This window comes from Schistocerca piceifrons, chromosome 8, assembly GCF_021461385.2.
Source record: "Schistocerca piceifrons isolate TAMUIC-IGC-003096 chromosome 8, iqSchPice1.1, whole genome shotgun sequence".
Lineage (NCBI taxonomy): Eukaryota > Metazoa > Arthropoda > Insecta > Orthoptera > Acrididae > Schistocerca > Schistocerca piceifrons.
In genome coordinates this window covers 238,354,857-238,371,176 of record NC_060145.1, presented here as the reverse complement: position 1 = coordinate 238,371,176, position 16,320 = coordinate 238,354,857, and the positions used below count along the sequence as shown (strand labels likewise).

General features: G+C 37.0%; 1 protein-coding gene across 1 annotated transcript in view; it reads right to left on the bottom strand.

Moving 5' to 3' along the window:
- LOC124711185 (rabankyrin-5-like) overlaps nt 1-16,320 on the bottom strand; it is a 431,684-nt gene that overhangs the window by 49,877 nt on the left and 365,487 nt on the right. The window contains exons 15-18 of the mRNA XM_047241114.1: nt 13,484-13,597; nt 11,938-12,094; nt 8,201-8,401; nt 6,920-7,114 (exon numbers count right to left, since the gene is read on the bottom strand). Coding sequence (XP_047097070.1) covers nt 6,920-7,114; nt 8,201-8,401; nt 11,938-12,094; nt 13,484-13,597 — 667 coding nt within the window. The remainder of the gene's footprint in view (nt 1-6,919; nt 7,115-8,200; nt 8,402-11,937; nt 12,095-13,483; nt 13,598-16,320) is intronic.

The window sequence follows — 16,320 nt, the reverse complement described above, 5'->3', positions numbered from 1 at the left end:
CATGGCATCTGGAAGGACCCTTTCCACATCTGGAGTGACTCCCTCCGGTATGCACACGGAGTGCACATTGGTTTTCTTCCCCTCTCTTGCTGCCATATCCCTAACGGTCCCCATTATGCGCCTGACATTTGAGATCCCAACTACCAGTAAGCCCACCCTCTGTGACCGTCCAGATCTTGCAGACTGAGGGGAAACCTCTGGAACAAGACAAGCAGCCATGTCCAGCCGAAGATCAGTATCAGCCTGAGACAGAGCGTGAAACTGGTTCGTCAGACAAACTGGAGAGGCCTTCTGTTCAGCCCTCCAAAATTTCTTTTGCCCCCTGCCACACCTCGAGACGACCTCCCACTCTACCACAGGTGAGGGGTCAGCCTCAATGTGGGCAGTATCGCGGGCAGCCAGTCATAGTCCGATCGGGGGACGCGTGGGACGAGCTGGCCGTCCCCCACAAACCCCCATCCGGACCCCCACAGTGATGCCCATTGGCAACAACCTCAAGCTGTGAGACCGAAGCCAACACTGCCTGAAGCTGGGAGCGAAGAGATGTTAACTCAGGCTGCATCCGAACACAGCAGTTGCAGTCCCTATCCATGCTAAAAACTGTCGTGCAAAGAACGTCTGAACTAATCTACAGAGAGCACAAACAATTCGACACAAAATTTAAACGGTTATTAAAATACAAGATTGCCTAGTAAATGCAGTAATGCTGCTACTTGCGCACTGCTGACATGCTGCTTGGCGGCGGAAGGAGACTACGCGATTTTACACTATTCAGGTACTAAAACGTGATGCTACAACTCTCAAATACTATAATATGCCCGAAATTTATGAATTAAACAATGCAAGTACCAAAAACACGCAAAGAAATTAAGAATTAAACTATGTAACAAATAAGGAGCTAGGAGTATACGACTTGCTGCTGGCAGCTGCTTATCCAACGGCGGCAAGGAGCACACTCCCTGCTCCTACTGTCTCAAAGCTAATTCACAGTGATGTCTTGTTTTGGAATTTATATTTTGGAGAATGGATTACAAATGGTGTGTAGTACCACACTATACAAATACATACATAAAACTCCTGGTAAATCATTTTCGGCTGTTCCAAAGAATGAGGTGGTGCGTAAAAAGTGATTGCACTGTACCAGCAGAATACCACAACATGTCAATGCCAAAGTTCCCTCACTTAATTAGAAATGTCTTGCACTCTGAAGTTTAACATTAATTTACCTCCGAGATATGCTTTCACACTGTTTCAATGGAGGATAGCATCAGTCAACAAAATTAAACTTCTAGTGAAAATTGTCGTTTTAAACTTCTAGTGAAAATTGTCATTTTACCTAACTACCCCACAATTATTACGTAGCTCAGTTGTTGGAATTGTAAACTGTCGAATTTTATGAGATGATGTCCACAGATTGCTAATTTGAATCTAACCATTCAAGAACATTTTAACTTGTTTGTAAAACAACTCAACAGTCCTCTCATATGAAAACAAAATCACAATTACAAAACTTAACCACACCGATCAGAAACAGAATATTATTGTTTCCAGAATGAGAAAACATTCTGGAAACATCCCCTAGGCTGTGGTTAAGCCACCCCACAATATCCTTTCTTTCAGGAGTGCTAGTTCTGCAAGGTTTGCAAGAGAGCTTCTGTAAAGTTTGGAAGGTAGGAGGTGAGGTATTGGCAGAAGTAAAGCTGTGAGGACGGGGCGTGAGTCGTGCTTGGGTAGCTCAGTTGGTAGAGCACTTGCCTGTGAAAGGCAACGGGTCCCGAGTTCGGGTCTCGATCCGGCACACAGTTTTAATCTGCCAGGAAGTTTCAGAATATTATTGTTTTCCTTGGTGTTTATATGCGCTTATATTTGTGATCGCTGTTCACATACATCATGTTCAAAAAGGTATTTTCTAATTAATGTGACCACATACTTTTTACTTTATTAGAAACAATGTTTTCATCTTCATACTGTCCAGCTAGGATCCTTATTGATTAAACTTTTGCAGTTTAAAACATCTGACTATAGACTTTTAACTTACTTCAACGAAGCAAGACGCATGGGACATCTATAAATTATTTGGTTGTTAAAACCAGGCAATTGTGATTATATTTAATTGTATCTAATGGGTATCGGTGTAGTTGACTTGCAAGAGTTTGTATGCTTATATGAAACTTGTGGAAAGGAAAATACACCTGAGCTGAAAATATGAGAGTACCAAGTTATTTCAAGTGAGAGAGGAAGTAATTTTTTGGTTCCTCTAACCTGCATTATTTCTTCGGAGAAGAAATTATAGAGATCGACGCAGCCACATATTCAAAGAAGAGGATCAGCTAAACATTTCAAGTAAGTCAACTGTAGTAAGAGAAGTGTGAAGTTTGCAATCCAGTTTTGCACTGCTACTCTTGTCGCCGAAACCATTCGAATATGGTGACCGACATGATCAGGACTCGAAGAAAGGGGAAATTTCAAACAAAATCAAGATAAAAAAATATTGTGAGTTGCTATAGCAACCAATAGTAACAAGGCAGGGTAATTGTTTCACAGAGTAGGAGTCTGCATAAATGGTAAAAAGGGGTGAAAATTAATAAATACCATACAAGAAAAGATGCAAGGAAAAATCTCAACAGTTTAGACTAACAGGAGTTACGATGAGATCTATTCAACAATGAAGATCCAGTGTGGAGAGTAAGCACAGCACACACACACATTGCGGGAGTGTGGACCCCACAACCAGTAACCAACACGAACGACGCTAGCTGCTGCTTATTGGTGCTGACTACAAATCTGTTCACCGACACCAATGACGCCCGTGCTGTTCACCGTCGCTGATTCCACACCTGCTCACTGACGCAGCCTAAAACTCTATGCTGGGTGAGCGAAAGACAATTAACTGAGTGTGAAGTTAAGGACACTGTTCAATAATAGACTTTTAGTATAGTTATTAAACTCAGAGGTGAATATTTTTTAACAACAACTCGATCTAAAAGTAAAAAAAAAATATAGATAATACTCAAAAAACTGGGGAAACATCAGAACCAGCCATGGCCATGACAGTGACAAAAGAAATGCCAGACTGGACTGAGTAGTAAATTTAATTAAAGCACTAAGTCTTAAATTGGACACAGTGAGTACTCAACTAAATGCTAGATTAGATGACCAAAGTGCAGCTGAACATGCTCAAATTGCAACTTTAAGTGAAAACATTAGATGCATTGAGTGCAAATTCAGCTGCTTTAAGACTTGAACTAAGTCTTCCAAATTAAATTCAGTAAATACTCAGTTAAATGATAGATTAGATGAACAAAAGGCGGATTCAGCTGCGATAAGAAAGGAAAGGAACTAAGTGCTACTTTAAGTGAAAAGCAAGAAGCACAGGGTGAGGTTTTAAACGCTAAGTTCAGTGCCTTAAATGATAAAGTGGAGAGTTTGCAATTAGATTTAAAGAATGAATTAGGTAATTCCCTGACTACCCATGTAAACCATCTGTTCAGTGACTTTAGTCAGACACAGAATAACCAATTTCAGGACTTGGCTAAAAAACTAGAATTTGATATTGAAGATAAATGTAATAATGTAGAAACTGAACTTGGCGAAAAGTTAGGATCATTTCAAAGCGCATGCAATGTTACACTCGATGCTGTAAAGCAGAGGTTGCACACCTTAAAAGAGGGTTTGGAAAAACAGGACAAATTAATACTTATGGTCCAATCGCAAATTGCATGTGTTAGTACCCAAGTAGATAATGTGGAACATGACTTTAAGGAGAAACTAGTCACTTCAGACTTAATAAATATAGGTAATCTGGAGGAACAAGTAGACGGAATAATCGATCGAAAAGTTGATGCGAGGGTAATCTCCAGAAACGTTTTGACTGTTGCTTTTTCCAAACTTAACGATATTAACAATGTTATAGATAACTTGTGTGAAGAATTCAAACCTGTCCATGACAGAGTAGAAAATAGAATAACTTCACTTAATGTTGTGTTTTCTAGTAAAGTGGTAATTGTTTTGTTGTGAGGAGGCTTTCACACAAAATTTAACGAGAAGCATTGGTCCGTAAGTAATCGAGTGAGGTTAATGTCAGATCCATGGGATCCAACCGGAGTCTCATCTATCTCCCAGGGGCATTAACATTCTGTGTTAATGGGTGGAGTGACGACAGTCGGATCCCTAGCGGTTTTCAACGTTTCTTCTGCAATAAAATTTTTCTGCACCGAATACCCCAATTTCTTACACTATCCCCTACTTCTTACACTATCACTCTACTTCTTCTATTATCCTATCATCCACCATTAGGAGAAGCCGTCCACGGGTGTTAGAGGATTGTGCCTGTTAAGTCGCCTTCATGCTGCGCTCTAGTCAGCAGTGGTCTCGATTGTAATGTCGACAGCAGCCGATGCAGTCTCTGAGGAGAGTTTGTAGTGGAGGTGAGTTGGTAGTAAAAACATTTCTGTTACTGATAAATCAGATATATGTACAGTATTTACCAATCATTTTCTGGGCATTGCTGATCAATTAAATAAAAACTTACTTGCTACAGGGAATCATATAACTCTCCTGGAAAATGCCTTTCTGAGCTTGATGTCTGAAATACTCCTCTGTGACACTGCAAAGGGGGAGACTGAGTCAATAATTAAATCACTGAAAGCTAAAGACTCTCATGGATATGATGGAGTGCCTGGCAGAATATTCAAGAAATGAACTGCACATGTCAGCCCTGTATTTAGCCATATTTGTAATTTTTCCTTTAAGAATGGTCAGCTTCCTGAATGATTAAAGTACTCTGTAGTAAAGCTGCTTTATAAAAAGGGAGAAAGGGATAGTCAATTTTAGACCTACTTCGACGCCATCAGTATTTGTTAAAGTTATTGAAAAGGCTGTGTATGTATGGATAGTTGATCATTTATATCACATAATTTGCTATCAAATGCATAGTTTGGCTTTAGAAGTGGTTTAACAATTGAAAATGCTATATTCTCTTTTTGCTGTGAGGAAACGGATGGATTAAACACAAGGTTTCAAACGCTAGGCATTTGTTTTGATTTAACTAAGGCATGTGATTGTTTTAATCACAAAATATTGCTCCAGAAGTCGGACCCTGATGGAATACGCAGAGTGTCTCACAAGCGGTTCACTTCTTACATTAACAACAGACAGCAAAAGTTCATTATTCACGTTGTTGAGAATGGCTGCGATGTGGGGTCTGAGTGAGGCACAGTCAAACGGTGGTGCCCCAGGGACCAGTGTTGGGACTGCTCCTGTTCCTTATTAATATAAATGATATGCACTCTAGTATTATGGGTAACTCTAAAATATTTCTGTTTGCTGATGATACTAGCTTGGCAGTCAAGGATGTTGTGTGCAACATTGATTTGATTTCAAATAGTGCAGTTCATGACACAAGTTCATGGCGTGTAGAAAATAAACTAAGGCTAAATCACAGTAAGACTCAGTTTTTACAGTTTCTAACAGACATGTTTGAGATTGTAAGTCTGTCAGAGACAGCAAAGGACTTGGACAGTGTCTTGAAAGGAGGATATAAGATGAACATCAACAAAAGCAAAACGAGGATAATGGAATGTAGTCTAAGTCGGGTGATGCTGAGGGAATTAGATTAGGAAATAACACACTTAAAGTAGTAAAGGAGTTTTGCTATTTGGGGAGCAAAATAACTGATGATGGTCAAAGTAGATAAGATATAAAATGTAGACTGGCAATGGCAAGGAAAGCGTTTCTGAAGAAGAGAAATTTGTTAACATTGAGTATAGATTTAAGTGTCAGGAAGTCGTTTCTGAAAGTATTTGTATGGAGTGTAGCCATGTATGGAAGTGAAACATGGACGATAAATAGTTTGGACAAGAAGAAAGTGGTGCTACAGAAGAATGCTGAAGATTAGATGGGTAGATCACATAACTAATGAGGAGGTATTGAATAGAATTGGGGAGAAGAGGAGTTTGTGGTACAACTTGACAAGAAGAAGGGACCGGTTGGTAAGACATGTTCTGAGGCATCAAGGGATCACAAATTTAGCATTGGAGGGCAACGTGGAGGGTAAAAATCGTAGAGGGAGACCAAGAGGTGAATACAGTAAGCAGATTCAGAAGGATGTAGGTGGCATTAGGTACTGGGAGATGAAGAGGCTTGCACAAGATAGAGTAGCATAGAAGCAGTCTCAGGACTGAAGACCACACCAACTACAACATTAAAATAAAGATGTCAGAAAAGCTAACAGATAGGAATGGTGGTTTCAACATAAGTAATCCTCGGAGTCTGGCACTCAGTTCATTAAAATCTCATTGGTCATCACATTCACAGAGCTGAAAATGCAGAGAGAATTTGCATTCTGCAGAATATCAGTGCGAGCTTTGAAAAATAAAAGATCATCAAAGGGTGTGTTGGGTGTTGGAAATCAACTCAGCTGTAAATGGTGGTGTGAGTCCAACAATAGTTCACAGTCTGGTTGGAGTCCATGCAGCGAGTATGCATAAGAGCAAAGCTCATAGCACCTGAAGAAGATGGCTGAATTGGTCATCAGGACATGCATAAAACGGAAACAAAACTCAGCAGAGTAACTGAAAGCACACTATATATCAATTACACCGAGAAAATCTGAGAGTTCACATTTACAGGTTTGTTTTATGAAGGTTCATTTTTATGAATAAAGTTTGAAAAATGGGAAGATTCCAAGGTGTGAAAAAAAAACAGGCAATAATAAAGGAACACTAAGAATAAAATTTGCCAAATATACATGAACATGATGAAGGGATCAATGAGTGCATCACCCTATCATATTTCAGTGACAGTATTAGTTTTTACTACGGAAGCAAGAAACTTATTTTGTGTAATCTGACAAGGAACTTGCATTTTTCATGTTGACAGCCCAGTAATATAATATACTTTTGTAAGCTGTGTGCCTTACCCTTGCTCCAGCAAGCACCAATGATCTGACAAGCATTTCTGATCCAGCAGCTGCAGCAAGCTGCAATGGTGGTGTCTGACTAGTATCTTGCACTCTTGAGTTGACATCCACATGTATGGAAAGCAGAAAAAGAACACTCTCCATGTCTCCCTTTTGGATAGCCGTGTGCAGAAAGTTCCGGCCTTTATTATCGTACTGTCAACAATAACAAAAGTATTACTATTTACATGTGTTATTTTTATAGCAATGAAATAAAAGCTTTGTTACATGTTTTACATGGATTTAAAAATGCAACAACCTCTGAAAATATTTATGAAAACTGGCAAATGGGCATTCCTTCAGAATGAGCACTGCTGAGAAACGTGGGGTATTCTTAACTTCCCTTAAGAGTTTGTAATAGATTTGCCATTCATCATGTTTTAGTGCAAATTATACTTAAAAATATAGCCTGTATCATCAATACCTAGAAATATCAACACTTTGATTGTGATCTATAATAATTTACACTGAATTACAACCATGTTAGTAGGAAGCATGTAGTGCTTCTTTGCCAGTAGTGAAACAAAATTACAATGTTAAGTGTTTGATGTTGTAAGGTAAAACGTAAATTATAAGGATTTACAAAATAACTAAAAATTACAATGCTTCCTCATGCCATCATAAACTGTATTTGCAATGGGAAGGGAAACAGTAATCACTCATTGGATAGCTGAGCCACTGAGCTGTGGACAGGCACAAGGGCAATACTGGAAATTCTGCAGTTGCAATATGAACCAGTAAGTACTACTCAGCGACTCTATGAACTGCCTCCTCACGTCATCATAGCACCTGATCTGGAGACGTTTTTCTATGCCAAAACCAGTTACTAGAATACAAAATAAATAAATTTTTATGATTTGAACTCTATTTTTATTAAAACTTAACTGAAAGGAAAGTAGCTACACCTCTGTTTCTTTTATATTTCTATTTCACCCAAAACTTTCTAGTACTGTATTAGCTAAAGTGTAGTTATATAGTGATACACAAATTTATTTGATGATGATTACTATGTGGAAACCATGGATGAATATGTCCCATAAATACTACAGTGTGTCTCGATCATGGAAACAGAAAAAGCGTGTGAGAACAATATCGAAGTAAAGAAAACAAACAACTACTTGAAAACTGAATATCTCTGAATTGATTATAGGTGCAACACAATGTTTCAAATGTTCAGATTCATCTCTGAATATGCATTTTTGAAAATTTTATAATTTTTAATGGCTTACATATCTAACTCACCTGCTCAGCTGCTGTAGGCATACGATCAAGGATGGCCTGCGCTGCTCTATTATTACGGTATGTGAGAGCTGCAGCAAATGGTGTTAGACCAGCTTTGTCCCTTAGTGTCAAGTCTAATCCAGGATGACAAAGCAGCAGAGAAATAATACCATCATGCTGGTTTTCTATGGCTATATGTAATGGAGTTTTGCCCTGAATGTCCTGCATAACATTGAAAACAAAATTTGTAATACATTATCATAAGATTTGAAAAACCATTGACGATGTCAAATTTTAATATGAAAAACTCACATGAGCATATATTTTATATCTACATTCATAGTCTCCAAACCACTGTTGAGTCCTTGGCAGAGTGTTCTTTCCATTATAACATACATTAGGGTTTCTTATCACTCTGTAAATGTACAGAGCTTGGGAAGACCAGAATGTAAACTTCATTCACAGAGTTTTCTAATCTCCTACGTTAACCCTTTTGTGGGCGCACCTGCGGCAGTTAGCCACAAGATTTAGTGTTCTGTGAGTATCACATATAGCATTACAGTTGTGTCCATGTCCAGATACGTATTTGTTACTCTGAACAGATGTCACCACTTACTACATTTGTGCAATTCATGCTTTCAGCAATTTGGTCGCTATTGTTTTTTGAAATGCAAGTGTTGCATTTGCGGTGTGTTTGCCGTTATGGGTCTTGTTATGTAAGTATTTTCTATATTTGTGTTTTTCTTTTGCCTGAAGGTAATCTTTCTTTTATATTAGTATATAATGAATATTCAAATCGAATCAGAGTTCCCATATGCAATTTTTACAATCTTGGACATTCATTTACCACAATATATTACTTTTATGAAAGCATGTATTTCATTAGGTCTCATAAAAGCATGGAAATGGAGAAAAAGAAGGCATTTGACAGGCACCGTCTAATAGTACGTCCTGAAGACTATGAGAAAGTATTGTGAGAATTGTCAGAAGAAGAATTACAAGAATTGTCAGATTCATGTGAATCTGAGTCGGAAGAGGAAGTTATTGAAGAAGAAAACCACAGCAGTAACTCTGAACAATCAACAGAGGAAACAGAAGACCACCTGGTTGAGGAGAGGAGAAACAAACAGATGATTACCGATTTTATGTGGGAAAAGATAAAGAAACTGTTTGGTTAAGTGAACCACTTCCTCCTTCTTCTAAAACCAAGTCCAAGAACATCCTAAAAGTTTTGCCAGGTCCTGAAGTGCTGAAGTTACGGAAGAAGAAATTGATGTCTTTTTCCTATTTATTACTGATGGGATGATTGACAATATTGTGGAAAATACAAACCAATACATACAGAGTAGTAAAATAGCTGAAGTTCAATATTCAAGAGAACGAGACTGCAGAGAGACTACGAAACCAGAGATACAGGCTCTTTTAGGTGTGTTATATCTAATAGGTATAAAGAAAAGAGGACACACTAATTGGAAACAGACGGTACAGGAATGACTATTTTACAAGCTCTCTTCAGCTATAAGCACATTCGCTTTCTGCTTCGAACTCTTAGGTTTGATGACCTGGGTACACGGAATGAAAGAAAACAAAATGACAAACTAGCACCTATTCGGGATTTCCATCAAGAGTTTGTCAACAACTGACTTGCTCACTGCAATGTCAGCGAGTTTGTCGCTATTGACGAGATGTTGCATCCTTGCGGAGGACGCTGCGGATTTGTACAGTATGTCCCTAACAAGCCTGCAAAATATGGGATCAAGATTTATGCTTTGTGTGGTGCTAAAACATTTTACACCCTGAACTTTGAGATTTACTGTGGCAAGCAGATGCCAGGAGCCTACCTGAAGACTAACAAGCCTGATGACATTGTGCAAAGATTAGTGACACCAATTGACAAAACAAACATAAATCTTATGACTGATAATTACTACATTAGCTACCCTCAGGCTGAAAACCTCCTTGGCAAAGGTTTATGAATGCTCCATTTCATAATGTGTTCCCCTGTTACTTTCTTTTCATGTGAATCAGTGCAATTAAGTGATATAATTAAAAGAACCATGAAGGCAATAAAGAGTATCGGCTTGTTATAAATTACAGAGACAATAGTAGATAATTGTGAAGGCCACAAATAAATAAATTATTATTTTTATAGAGCCATGTAATGTTATGTTATGTTTTCTCCAATAAAATGTAACTGGTGATTATATAAAGATTATTTTTCCTTAGATTAAAAATGTAATACTAATTGCGGTGTAAAAACCGCAACGCGCCCACTCAGGGAAGTATGAAAGGCGCGCCCACCGAAGGGTTAAATGAAAGATGATATATGATGACCTGAAAATATTCTCTTGTCACATTTGCTTGCATTTCTGTGTTACCTGAAGAATGCAAATATATTCATGTTCTATAGCAACACATGTCCTTCCCAGAACCCAATTTAAATTTTTCCTAATTTCGTCCCTAATGTCCCTAATGCAATGAGTTGTGGTTGTCGCTGGAATAATCGTTACTGCCAGTAGTGAAAGGAATTTATTACTATTGTCTGGTAACAACCGAAAGTGCAAATTGAGTTCTCTGCATCAAGCAGAATTTATTAGGACTGTTGAGATAGTAAGATTTTCGCATGTCAATGAGCCTGCTAGCAATCTTAGAAATACTCCTGACAACAGTACAGAATATGCATATGTTATGGAACTTCTTTGCAGCTTAAAGCTGTGTTCTGAGCCACAACTCTAATATCAGGCCTTTGCCTTTTGCAGTCAAGTATTTACAGACTGAGCTATCCAACCACAGTTCACAACCTGCCCTCAAAGCTGCGCAGCACGTTGACATGAATTTTTGCGAATTATTAGAGTAATGCTGTTGGTCGTTTTCTCCTGCTCACAATACAATCTAGTATCCTCATGAATCTTCTCTTTTATAGTGTTCATTTAGAATTTCTTCTTTCCTGAAAAGAAGTTCTTTTCTTATATTTTAGAAAGTTTCTCATTTGGCCATAGGTAGTATGCTGTTTCCAACTTCCTCACTCTTTCCTGGAGCACTATTCCAGGTGCACCTTTTTGCATTATACCCTCCTCCATGTATTTATTTTATTTACAATATCAGTCATTATGCATTGGCTTCCACTGACCACAATAGATGCTTTTTGACCTGTAACATTAGTTCTATATTTGCAGTAACTCCAAGGATGTTTTGACCTGTATCCAGAATGATTCTTCAAATTACTCAATTATTGGCACATCGGTGGCAAAGGCTACCTACCCACTCATTTTTGATCCCAAATCTCTTTAACTATCATTCCATTTCTCACTACCAAATATCATGAACTTCTTCCTCTACTTCTTGATCCCAATCTGGAATATGGCATTGGTGAGTAGTGGTAACCTCCTGTCACTAAGTCTCATATTGAAAGTTTGAATAGTGGATCTATGAACTTTAAATGTAACACAACATCCATCATTGTTCCTTTATTAAGTTCTTAGTTTTGTCACCAATCCCAACTTCCTATATTGCACCTAACATGGTTGTTCTGTGAACCTAATTGTACACATTTCTTAAATTAACTAATACAGTCATCCAGTACTGACACTGTAATCATGGTTAAAACCAGTAGAAACATATTTTCTCTTCTGAATAATGGAAATCTGAGAACAGTGAAGATTAATCCTAAAAATATTTCTGTTTATATTCTTAAATGTAGCATTATACAAACATATCACATTGTCATAGTGTCTTAATGAAGAGCAATTTATACTGACTTTGTTGTTGATAGCTGCACCATGCTCAATTAATGTTTGTACTACAGTTTCTAGGCCCCACTCACAGCACATGTGAAGAGGGCCTTGCTGATTTCTTGCTTCCTCACCACCTCTTCCACCTGGTCCAGGTCGTCTTGGGGCATTCATATCACATCCACTGAGAGGAATTTATAGTGTATCAACTTTATGCTTGGTAGAAATGTAAAAGATAGCGAAACAGGTTCTTGTATGGTACTACATTGTGACATGCCAGATATTACACAATCAATAATTTCCAGAACTAACATTAAGCAATGGAAACACCAGGTTGGAATATCAACAATGTAGGAAAAGAGAGATTGCTACTTAGTATAAAGATGACACAATTTGCAGACAGGCACAATTAAAAGACACTTACACATCAGCTTTAGGCCACAGCCTTCACCAGAAAAAGAAAGAACGAAAAACACATGCCATTTATTCACACAAGCAAGCACACTTTATGTACACATGACCACCAACTCCCGCAGCTTGGACCAGAATTTTGTCATGGATGGCGGTCACATGTGGTTGAAGTGCGCTTGCTTATGTGAATGAATGGTGAGTGTTTTTCTTTCTTTTGATGAAGGCTGTGGCTGAAAGCTTGTGTGCAAGAGTCTGTTATCTGTGCCTGTTTGCAATTTAATGTGTCATTTTTATACTAAGTAGCAATCTCTTTTTCTACATTGTAAAAACTAACATTAGTTTTTGAAACTTTATTAACTGCAACAGATACAAAATGAAAAGAAAGAAATAGAAAATTTATTTAAAAATACATTTAGTATGCCACCAACTATTTGAAGCTTTGCAAATTTAATTGCATCATAGAGCAGTAGCAAATGAAAAAGGGAACACTAGTTCACAGGACTACAGGCCTTAATCCAGCATTTTCCTTCAAAGTAAGTAAGGGAAAACTATACTCTGTTTCTCTTAACTTATAAATACAGGAACAGAATACTAAATAAATAATAATATGTTTCCAATAGCTACACTCAAATTCTGACAAACAAACAAGACATGGTTGGAGTACATACACCTGCATGGTCAATGCACTGCCTTTTATTATTCTTATTAAAATAACATATCCTGCCAGTACAATTTTTATTAATAAATAGCTTACAATCTCCCCCATTTGAGCATATTAACGGGTTGATGAATGAAAGAGAGAAGCAGAACACTAATATTGAATTTTTGTGACTAGATTCTATGTACCAACCAACAAGCAAACAGAAAAAGTCACCAATAATGGCTACTATTTCTCAGATCAGTTTCACTATATTTACACTGGCACAACCCAACTGAATGAGCAGAAGGTTCATTTTCTGTATTATGCTACACGACAAGCTTGAAAGTTGGTACTATGATGTAGACTGATGATTATATTTGTCCATGAAATCAAAATGGGCCAAAGAAAGTGTTCTGTTAATAAAGCTGATGGGATAACTATATGATGTGGACCTTTGACATGAGACTAAGTATCAGCAGCTAAGTACCAACAGCATTGTAAAAAATCATTCAAATTACTTACCTCTGTATAAGAAACCGAGCTACTGATTCATTGTTCTCATCAATGGCTCTGTGAAGTAAGGTCTGGTACGAACCCTCAGGCCCTTCAGACCAACAATCCGTATCTGCTCCATTCCTATAGTAGTGGTTATAAACATTAACATCACTAGTTTCTATGCGTATACAGTAACTGCTTAACATGCAAATGCTCAGAGCCAGTTTCAAAGTAATTTCAGTTGTGTGATAAAAACAAATCCAACAATTAGTCTGCCTCTGTCATTTGAACAGAATGAGAAGTACTGACTTTTAACATTAGGTATTAGTGACCACGGTGAGATGCTCCACCAGACTACACCTACTTCAAAATAATAGAACAGTAAATGCCTGAAGATGGCCTTGTAAGCCGAAAACCGGTTAGCAATAAAAATAATATTGTAGAACAAAAGCAAACTGGTGCTTTTCATTTATTATTAGAACAGAATACTTCCCTGAAGCACAATTGTAGAAGTGTTTTCTTTTGCTTGCATTAATATTCAGTAAATAAGATTAAAGGAATCTCAAATTCATTTTGCAAAGATACTTGTTACAATACAGTTTCAAAACTTTTATCCATAAAGGATGAGAATCACTGCAACTGTGACATATAAAGGTTTCTTGAAATTACTGCAATCAGGGTACTGGTTGCAGTGATTTCAAGACACCTTCCATACAGTTTTAGTTATGAGTGCTGATGATTACACTACAAGTATGTTTTACTTTCTGCAAGCTGCTGTACAGTGCATAGTGACAGACATTAGAAATTGCCTTTGCTATTTCAACACAATTGTTTATATGTTATTTTCCAACATTAATAATTTGAGACAAAATTAAAATCATATTTGAGTAGGGGAGAGTGGGGGTTGTGAAAAGTGAAAATAGGAAATATGTTCATTACTGTAGTTGATTTAGTTGTTTAAGAAAAACCTGACAGCATCCACATACTAAAATCTTTCAATAACCACTTCCATAAACTCTTTCAATAACCACTTCCATAAACTCTTTCAATAACCACTTCCATAAACTCTTTCAATAACCACTTCCATAAACTCTTTCAATAACCACTTCCATAAACTCTTTCAATAACCACTTCCATAAACTCTTTCAATAACCACTTCCATAAACTCTTTCAATAACCACTTCCATAAACTCTTTCAATAATCACTTCCATAAACTCTTTCAATAACCATTTCCATTATACAGAAAAAAGCTAGTGTAGCTAGTTTGGAAGAAAAAACCTGTGGTATGTGTGAGAAGCATGAATTTAAGTTTCCTAAGGTTGTTATGATTTTGAAATCATTTTCAGCATGGTGGTGTCATCCAAATGGAGTGAAGGCACTTTTTCCTATTCCAAAGCTTTTCTAGCTTCTCCTCTTTGCTGTGCCCCTCATCCTCATATGGGCACTTTATGTATTATGTTAGGTTTTCCTAGCCTAGTTGACAGCATCTGCTGGCTGAATATTGAAGATTTTAAAATAATGTGAGAAGTATTTGAACAAAAATTCAACAACTTTTTGTTAGCCTTTGAAATAAAAAAAAATTCGCAATTCTCTTACCAGTAAAAACTCTCATGTGATTACTAACATTCCAATGAAAACTCTGAAACACACTTTTCTTGATACTGCCATTATACTGTGTCATACAATATGTAATTAATTCGATTCAGAATTTCAGTTTAAAAGACTATAACAGTTACGAAGAGATGGCTGGCCACTAAACAATTTTATGAGGTAACATTTCCAATAGTGAGGACAGAAACACCGAAAGAAGAAAATATTAATTGTAGTTTTTAGAACTTACAGCTTCCTTCTTTAGGGATACACTGGTATTAATTTGGGGAAGTTGGAATGGGAGTGGTGAGGAGGTAATTCAGAGAGAGAGAGAGAGAGAGAGAGAGAGAGAGAGAGAGAGAGAGAGAGAGAGAGAGACTTCGGACAAATTTTCGTTATCCAGATCACTTTTTTTTTTTTTTTTTTTTTTTTAACAGTTAGGTTTGAATGCCATCTTACTAGATGCAATTGAATTTTGCACAATAAATACACTTCAACTTACACCTAGTTTCCTAACTTGAACACAGTTTCATGTGGTTTGCGCCATCTTCACTTACTTTTTGTCTGTATTAAAATATCTCTTTTTAAATTTACATCACCCTATAGTATTAGTAATTGTGTTACATGCTCCAGTGTCTGTTTTCTCTTAGAATGTCACTTCTCCTCCATCCCATAATGCCCATTACACACATTTATCTCATCTACTCAATATATCTATTATTTTGTACTTTACCTAGCAACAAAAATTTGATAACAATTTTTAACACAAAAATCTTTTTGATATGTTAGTTGGAAGAACACATTCAAAGAGCTGAAAGACACAAAGGTAGCTTATAGGGAGGAAACCATGTGATACAATGACATTTCCATTCTAGTATAAATTCAACAGTACCGTACAAGTATGATGAGGACCTGATTCCATTGTTTAAAGAACTGAATGCTAAGGATGACTTAAATACAGGAATATGAAAATTTTGTTTAAATGGTAATGTGATAAATCATGTGAAAACAGAAGGTTTGGAAAATCAAAGGGAAAAAAATATTAATTTTAAAAATACTGCAAAATGTCATTTTCTTTCTTCTTTAAGAACACCATCATAATTTTTATTAGCTTTATGTTCTGTGATGTACAACACCCATTGTTTCTCATTATCTGTCACAATAGTGGTTAATTAAATCGACAGCAGTTTCAAATAAATTCAGCAAATATGGTTGGTAAGAAACATTGAAACTTATCCATACAATGCATGCTGCTAAAATGCTAGTATGTAAC